General features: G+C 42.2%; 2 protein-coding genes across 7 annotated transcripts in view; one reads left to right on the top strand and one right to left on the bottom strand.

Annotated features, from left to right (window-relative positions):
• Positions 1-186: 186 nt before the first annotated feature.
• Positions 187-9,053, bottom strand: part of LOC129179123 (protein FAM184A-like) — a 56,048-nt gene continuing 47,181 nt past the window's right edge. Inside the window, exon 23 of the mRNA XM_054772034.1 lies at positions 187-210. Coding sequence (XP_054628009.1) covers positions 202-210 — 9 coding nt within the window. The 3' untranslated portion in view covers positions 187-201. The remainder of the gene's footprint in view (positions 211-9,053) is intronic.
• Positions 864-8,599, top strand: pln (phospholamban). Of its 6 annotated transcripts, XR_008569920.1 has the most exons (3): positions 5,346-5,364; positions 7,598-7,899; positions 8,028-8,599. XR_008569920.1 is itself a non-coding variant. In XM_054772063.1 (2 exons), the coding sequence occupies exon 2, from the start codon at positions 7,625-7,627 to the stop codon at positions 7,784-7,786; it is 162 nt and encodes a 53-aa protein (XP_054628038.1). In that variant the 5' UTR covers positions 864-1,064; positions 7,598-7,624; the 3' UTR covers positions 7,787-8,599. The 6 variants fall into 6 exon arrangements, 5 of the variants coding, with proteins under 5 accessions (XP_054628038.1, XP_054628047.1, XP_054628058.1 ...); XM_054772063.1 differs by lacking the exon at positions 5,346-5,364 and adding an exon at positions 864-1,064 and having other exon boundaries at positions 7,598-8,599; XM_054772072.1 differs by lacking the exon at positions 5,346-5,364 and adding an exon at positions 984-1,064 and having other exon boundaries at positions 7,528-8,599.

Genomic DNA, 9,053 nt, shown 5'->3' with positions numbered 1-9,053 from the left:
GAAAAAAGTCATTAAAATCAAGAAAAGCAGTTGTGACTGATGACTTTTGTACGTCCGCTGCTGTCACCTCTTGTGCGCTGGAAGGTGAAAGATGCTTTCTCAGGCCTGTTGCAACTCAAGATGCCAGAAAGCTGTTCCAGCCTCCCTCTTGCTCCAGTTTTGGGTCAGAGGAGCCTTTTCGCCATGTAAGGCTGCAAAGCTCTACAGCTCCTGGAACACACAAAAAAAAGACACACACAAAAAAACCCTCATTCTTCTCAGCAGGAAATACACAAACTCGGCTTGGTAGAGATCACGTAAACACAGAAGTGTAAAAAAGAAAAGAGCTTGGGCATTTTTGAAAAGACCGTGTTTGCGTTGCTTTACTAAGAAAAGCAAGTGAATAGTAACTGCTTGTAAGCGTTCCAGTGATGAATGCGGTGCAAAATAGGCTCCACATGTCATTAACTGAGTTCCTCCTTTGGCAACCTCTCACGTTCCAGCCTCTACTCAATCTCCTACAAGCTCTGCCAGCTTGTTTCACGTACCTGCTGAGAAAACATTTGTATTATCTTTAATTCACACCGCAGGCGCTCTTGAACTCGTGTTTGCCTTCCTTAATGCATCTTCATCTCAGGCTGGAGCTTTTCCAGCGCGAGGAGGATTAACGTTTGCTGTCCACTCGAGATAAAACAACACAACAGAAGAAATGACATCACACTGTCGGAGCCTCGTGTCGACACTCCCGTGCTCCTCATGAGGTTTCCTTGCAACTTTCTTTTGACTTTTTCCCTTTTTAAACGTGTTTTTCTTTCACGTGCAAACATGGACACTCTTCAGCACGTTTGCAGCATTAAAGCGTTAACGCCTCGCTGACAAAAACACCACAAATGTTCACGCTGGCGACTGAGACTTTTTTCCCCCGTTAGGCATTGGTTGTTATTAATGCCGATGCTTTGTTACGACTCTTTTCCCCCCTCCCTCTCTCTCTCTCTGTCTCTCTCTCTCTGTTTCCAGCCTTGGCGATGCTGGCATAGCTGACATTTCTCTCTCACACACCAGTCAGAACTGCTCCCATCTGAAAGGTAAGCAGCAGCATCCTTAAAGAATTCAAAGTGTTCTCATTCTTCTTACTTTGGTTTTGGGGAAATGAACCTCTAAGAAGCAACACGAGTGCGCCTCCGTATGGATGAGAAGAACACTCACGTACGTTCGTGGCAATACAATACAAGAGATGTAAATGGTGATTGGAGTTTGCAGGGGTGTGGGACTGGACTGGCATTAGCGTGTCTAATAATAGTAACGTTACTGACAAAACCAAAACGCACAAAAAACAAGCAAAATATGACCAAAAAATATTTGTATAGAGAATAATGATAGCTTTACAGGCAGGAGGCAACGTGAAATCCAGCGAGCTCGCCTTTAACTTGGTGAATTGGCTTCACACTCGACCGTGATAAGTGAATGTCCGCAAAGTAGGTTTCCTCATTTATAAATCGAATGCTTTCACGACACAGAAAACCAACAACAACCTTCTAAAGACGCGTTTTGACCGTATTACAGCCCTCTAGACATGAAATAACACCCCTGTAGTCACCTTTACACTCCTATTACCCAATATGGTGGACGCTATAAGAGCAAATAAGCCATTTCGCTCGCCTGTGTTGCTGTAAAAGTGTTCCAGTGCTGGGGGAGCTGAGTGGGGGGCGGAGAGGAAGTGATGTTGAGTTTTAGCTTGACGTGCGTGGGGCCTACAATAGTAACCTACGTTGGGATTATTGTGTCTGTTGCAAGATCATTAAAAAAAATCCTGCTGCTCCGGCGATCAAGTCTGGTGCTTGTGTGTCTCACCGAACATTACAGTAGCATTACTGACACCCAGTGGCCGGTGTAGATGACTACATGTCACTAGGTCTTGCCTTATATTTGTATTTTACTTCTATTTTGCTATTTTTTATGTTTAAAAATGCTTAATTTTTCAGCTAGAAATATGTAAAAATGCATATTTTTGACTATTAAAAGGCCTTATTAAACCACCAAACAGCATGATTTATTACCCGGTATTTCCGGTCTTTAAGCCGCGCCCACTAAATTTAGAGAGAAAAACACATTTGTACACATACAAGCCGCACATGGCCACATCATAAAATGGCGTACTGTGGTGCACACAAGTTCATCAGGACCGGGTCGGTCTTTACTGGACAGGAGCCAATCAGGATCTATGAAAAAAAGAATGAGCTTATCAACCATCGGAAATCGCAGGAGGTCATCACTCAATACAACAGCCTGACTCACGGTGTCACCTTACAAAGAACAGCAAACTCATCACACAGCAACTTAACACCCAAAAGGTTAACCAGATAAAATATACAAATATGTTCCAATAAGAGTTTAGAAACGCTGGCGCTGGGGTCTGCGCTGTATTTGTTGTCGCCCGTCCGTTCTCGTGTATGTGACGAAGTACGCCTGCGCTATGCGGTATCATTTCTGCTTTGTAAAACGGTCAGGCTGAGCGCGCCAAAGAGGTAAATCATTCAACAGTTTGTTCATGAATGTGATTGTAGTTTGCACCGCATCCTACTGGGAAGTGTCTGTTAGGCTTTGGTCAGCTACTATACCAATTATGGTCGAACCTCGCATTTTCGTATGCTCCCGTTTTTGTATGATTCGTTTTTTTATTTAAATATTGCACGTAACAAACTAGTCTGTTTACCCTGTACTGTATTGCTGCGATTGCGCAAACAAAGCACCCACATCGTGCATTTTTTAAGCAAGGATTTGTGAGGTCTGATTTTCTCAAGGAGGCGTTTTTGTGATGCAATGTATGACTTTTTTGATCGCATATTGTTTTGAGAAGCCTTGTAACCCCAGGGACTACCTGGAACTACGTTCTTCATCACCGAAATCCCACCAGAACTGGACTTAGGGGACCGAGTGGGTCTTGATGCGCTACACTGCTGATGGGGATGTCCGACAACTTCACGTCCAAAAACCCCAACTGTCCCTTTAAGGCAACACATTTGTGCGTGCAGCTCTGAGAATAAATTGACGGTGGAAACTGCAAATGATTTTAAAGAGGAGGAATGTTGAGGCAAAGCGGTGGCGCCCAGCAGCTGTTGTCAGCGACGCTCCGCTTGCACCAGCGGACCGATCGCAGTCTCTCTGAGCTTCATGTTCTTGGCAGCTAGCCTGATGTTCTTCTTGCGTCCTTTTCCGCTACTCACAAAAACTTAGGTTGCACAGCTGTTAGGTTCATCCTGAAGCATCCCTGACGTCTTGCGAGTCGTGAAAGAGCCTGTGACAAATTTTGCGGAACTAACTGATTGCCAAGCCAAGCGCAGCGGAGCTTTTTGGACGCCCGCATGACACATCGCAGACACACGGGAGGGATGCCACGTGAAGAGCAGCTAACAATAGCCGACTGTCTTCATGCACGTCCCGCGCTGGCGTCACCGACCGATTGGATGTGGATTCCTTCTGTCTCATCGTCCCTTGAACGGTTTAACGACGTAAACAAGGGGGAAAAATAACGCAAATGTGCGTTTGATAGGTGGTACATTCTAAAAATACAGTTGAACAAGAAAACCCAAAAAAACAACAACAGCAAAAATGAAGTAATTTTACAAGACTGAAGTGAAAATATGAAGAGGAAAATGTTGTAATTCGATGAGAAAAAGTCGTAATTTTACGAGAATAACTTTGTGATATTATAAAGGAAAATAATGATATTTTACCAGCATAAATTTGAAACGTTAAAGAAAAATATGAGTTTTTAAAAGTGGTAATATTCTGAGAAAAAAACAAAACAACAAACAAAATTGTAATTTTTGGAAAAATTTGGTTATGGAAAAAGTTATAATTAGGGATGACCGATATCGGCTTTTTTCGCCGATATGCCGATATTATCCAACTCTCAAATTCCGATACTGATGTCAGCCGAAAACGTCAACAGAGGAGCCATTTAAATTTTTTTGATCATTGAAAAGTTCAGGGAAGAAAATCAAGTGTCAAGTGCCTCACTAAAAATTTCATGTACACAGTAATTCCGGACCAAAATGAACATATTTTGCACCATCAGATTTCAATGAAATTTCATCTGCAGAAAGATATTTAAGCGGATTTATATCCTACCTAACTTTTATCCGATCCAGGAGTCTGAAAGGCTTAAAGTTGGACTTAACATCCGTAGCGCTCGTATGAGTCGATGTGGTCCAACAGTTCACATGCTACAATGCTAACATGCTTATAGCTAGCACGCTAACACCTAACCTGAAAACAGTGTCTATGTATGTTTTTGTGTTTATTTGTGGTATTACGGGAAGAAAATGTAAGAAAAAATTATTAATAAAATTATTCTATTTAAAATAACAATGAATATAGCAATTGATAACACATTTACTTATAATTTAAAAAGAAAGTTTAAATATTTGGAAAATTATTTAAAAAAAACAACAACAACAGCAAAAATGTTTTAAAAAGCACAACGACCAATGTCGGTACTGATAATCGGTCTTTTCACCGACATCACAAAGCTCAGATGCAGCAACATCCACGGGTTCCACTGTACAAATAATGTTAATAACAACGTTAATAACAACATTTCAAATCTATTTTTATCCAAAGAGCCTCATACTGACTGGGAACACTGAATTATTTTCACACAGAAACAGACGATTACTTTCCAGCAGCCTGCCTGGCCGAGATTGTGCGGCATTTATCGACGTGTGTCATGTGATCGTGTGATGTCATCATTCCCACAGTCCCAAGTCCAAGTACACTTCTGGCTGGAGTGGAAGTGATTCCATCTGGCTTGCTTTGTAAGATGAACGTTTCAAAAAAAGTCGAGCGAAACAAAAGATCATCAAACAAATGAAACTTTTTATTATTAAGGGGGGAAAAATCCAAAGCTACATGTCCCTGTGTGAAAAAGTGATTGTCCCCTAAAGCTAATAAGTGGTTGGGCCCCCCTTAGCAGCAACAACTGCAATCAAGTGTTTGTGATAACTTGCAATGAGTCTCTTCCAGCGCTGGGGAGGAATTTAGCAGAATTGTTGTCATTCAGCCACATTGGAGGCTTTTCCTTTTTAAGGTCATGCCACAGCATCTCAATAGGATTCAGGTCAGGACTTGGACTAGGCCACGTCAGCAGAATTCATGCTTCCATTTATCACAGCAAGTCTGTCACAGCAGCAAAACAGCCCCAGGCCATCACACTACCACCACCATATTTTACTGCGGTATGATGTTCTTTTTCTGAAATGCGGCGTTACTTTTACGTCAGATGTAATGAGTAAAGTTCAACATTTGTCTCGTCAGAACACAGAGTATTCCAGCCAGGATGGCGTTGGAGGTATGAGCAGACCAACACACTTAAAGAGTTATCTGGTGAGGCATGAGGCCGTCTGAGGTGCTAACACGTCGAGAGATAATCAGGGACTCAGGGACGGATTAGGGGTGGAAGAAACAAATCAGAAAGATAAAAATAGCTGTGATGAAAAGGCGGTACGCGGCACCAGGTAGCCGCTACGGCCCTGTCATCTGTACTTTCGACACCATGATGGAATCCAAAACTGTCTACCCCAATAAAAATAGCAAAAATCGTGGCAGCGGCAGCACGTGAGCCTGGTCACATTGTCACCTTGACTTTGACCACAGGCGAGTCCCGAAGCAAATCACAAAAGGGATTTACGGCGGTGTTGAAAGTCATTTCAATTCCTCGCACGCGCTCACATTCATCTCCGATCGAGCTCAGCACGCAGAAAGGAAAGGTGTAAAAAAACAAAACGGGGCCCACTGGGACTGACATGACATTGTCGGCATGACACCCATGCTGCCGCTCCCACGAGTCCGAGGTAACGCATCAACAGACCTCAGCTGGCGCCTCCTCGGGCAGCTCTCTTATCATCACACCACACAAGAGGTCACCAGAGCGCTGGGGGTGGGGGTGCGGGGGTGGGCGCATGACGGCACTGATGAGCTTAGGAGCGAGTCGGACTTGAATGACAACCTTCAGAGCCCAGGGGTGTCCAAACTTTTTCCAGTGAGGCCACATGGTGAAAAATGAAAGGATGCGAGTTTGCTGCTTTGATATGCTAGCAAGTTATGCATATTCCAAGAAAAAACTGCATCTCAGCCTAAAATTCTATTATGAGGATCAACTTGGGTCTTTGCTCTTTTCTCCCCCCCCATTTTTGTTATTTTTGTTTTTTTTTCAAATATTTAATCTTTCTTTTAAAATCATTCTATTTTCATAATATTATGACTTTATGCCCATAATATTACTTTATTAATTTTACTTTGATTGATTTTATTTTATTTATTTAATTTTCCAAAAATGACAACTTTATTTTGTTTTTTGTTTCTCATAATATTGTGACTTAAAAAAACAGAATAATGTATTTTTTCTTTAATATTGAACTCCATGCTACTAAAATGACATTATTTTTAAAATCACAACATCTTTTTTGTTCTTGTTAGAATATAACTTTTTTCTCAGAATATTTCACTTTATTCTCGTAACTTAAGAACTTTTTCCGTGGTCTAATTTTCCTAAAAATTACAACTTCATTCGTTGTTTTTTTTTCTCATATTATGAAAATAAGGTCCTTTTTCTTTAATATTTCAATTTTATGCTACTAAAATGATGTTATTTTTCCTCATAATATTTAGATGTTATTCTCATAAAATTCTCTTAATATTTTGACTTTATTCTTGCAATATTACGCCTTTTTTTCATTTTTGCTGTTTTTTCCCTCCAAATATTTCAGCTTTCTTTTTCAATAATCTTCGTAAATTTTATTTTCATAATATTATACAATATTATTATATTATAATAATATTATGACTTTATTCCCATAATTTTATTTTATTTGGATTGATTTTATTTTATTTATTTAATTTTCCAAAAATGACAACATTTGTTTTTTTCTCATCATATTACGAGAATAACATCTTTTTTTCTTTAATATTTCTACTAAAATGACATCACTTTTCCTCATAATATTTAGACGTGATGCTCGTAAAATTCTCTTAATATTTTGACTTCTCACAAAATTGCGCCTTTTTTCCCATTTCTGCTGTTGGTTTTTCTCCAACTACAGCAACTTCCTTCTTGTAACTTTTCGTCCTGTAATTCTGATTTTCTTCCCACAATGTTTGGACTTGGTTCTCTTTATTCTTTCCAGAAAGCAACAAGTTTTTTTCTTGAATATTTCAACTTTATGCGACTAAAATGATGTTATATTTCCGTTATTCCCGTAACATTTTCTCGTGAGATTCCGATGTTTTTCTTGCAATCTTTTGACTTTCTTCTTGTAAAATAACTGCTGCTTTTCCCCCATTTCTGATGTTGTTGGGTTTCTTTTTTTAAAAAGTTTTCTTGTATGCCGCGGACCGCAAATGGCCCCCGGGCTGCGCTTTGGACACCCCAGCGTTAGTCGATGAGAAACTGAGGACTGTTAAAAAAAAAAGCTTTTTGCACTTATTCCAGGAGCGAAAAGTAGGTGTGTGACCTTCCTTCTCGTCTATTTCCTATTTTGATAAGAACAGACTTCCTGCTGCGTAACAAGTCCAGCCCAGGCATCCGGCAGTACCTTCATGTCCTGATTCTCTCCTCCAGCCTGACCTTCTGACTGCAGACGTCGGCATGGAGCGCGTGCAGCACATCACCAAGTCGGCCATCCGCCGCGCGTCCCAAATCGAGGTGACTCCGCAGGCCAAGAGGAACCTGCAGGAGCTCTTCGTCAACTTCACACTCATCCTCATCTGTCTGCTCCTGATCTACATCATCGTCCTGCTGAGCAGCTGAGGCCGCGCCGCGGACCGGGCTTCCTCACACTTCACCGATCCACTCGATATGAGACCGCATGTCTTCCTACGCCGCTCCCGTCTAACACTGCCGGGCACCCGCTTAGTAACGGAGTGAGCTACGCACCCGCCAGCAGCTAAACGTTGGAAACGATTGCACATTTATGCTTGAAAACAAGCCAATCGTGTGTCACGTTTACTGCAAAAACAAAGTGTGAAACTCACAGCTTGCACTTCCACAGGTTGGACGGAGCATCGAACTCCCGTTTCCATCCTGGGATCACAAGATCAGCTTTGTAAGGAATTGTCCCTCATGTCAAATGACTGAATGTGCGGATGACGCTGATCAATAAACAACCTGTTTGGCAATCATGGCTGAATGTTCCAAAGGAAGTCCTTCATCTCCGAGGAGCAGAGGCTGCTGGCTGCGGTGGGCAGCGATCAGTAAACATGATTCAACGAGTTACTCAATCAAATTGACACAAATGTGATCACTTCAAATTGGGGGCTGTCAAATGATTACATTTTGACATCACATTCAAATGATTTGATGGTGATCGATCAATATGTGCAACCATGTCTGGCATATTGATTAAAGACAGGACTGCATGTACAGTATTACTATTGCTATTTGTATTAGGGTCGCCCCGATCAGGGTTCTACGCTGCCCATTCCGATACCGACCATCCATGGATGAGATCGGCCGATACCCATCACCTGGATTAACTACATTTTTCAAATTATTTCTGATGAGTGCTGCTGGTCACGGGCGCCGTTAGACAACTCCAAGGGCCACTGGCAAAAGGTCACTGGGTTAGGGTTAGGGGCTAGGGGTAAGGGGTAGGGGCTAGTGTTAGGGTTAGAGTTTAGGGGCTAGGGTTGGGGTTTTAGGGGCTAAGATTAGGGGCTAGGGTTGGGGTTTTAGGGGCTAGGATTAGGGGCTAGGGTTGGGGTTTTAGGGGCTAGGATTAGGGGCTAGGATTAGGGGCTAGGGTTGGTGTTTTAGGGGCTAAGATTAGGGGCTAGGGTTGGGGTTTTAGGGGCTAGGATTAGGGGCTAGGGTTGGGGTTTTAGGGGCTAGGATTAGGGGCTAGGGTTGGGGTTTTAGGGGCTAGGATTAGGGGCTAGGATTAGGGGCTAGGGTTGGGGTTTTAGGGGCTAGGATTAGGAGCTAGGGTTGGGGTTTTAGGGGCTAGGATTAGGGGCTAGGGTTGGGGTTTTAGGGGCAAGGATTAGGGGCTAGGATTAGGGGCTAGGGTTGGGGTTTT

Source organism: Dunckerocampus dactyliophorus, chromosome 1 (assembly GCF_027744805.1).
Source record: "Dunckerocampus dactyliophorus isolate RoL2022-P2 chromosome 1, RoL_Ddac_1.1, whole genome shotgun sequence".
Classification (NCBI taxonomy): domain Eukaryota; kingdom Metazoa; phylum Chordata; class Actinopteri; order Syngnathiformes; family Syngnathidae; genus Dunckerocampus; species Dunckerocampus dactyliophorus.
This window is presented reverse-complemented; position numbering and strand designations above follow the sequence as displayed.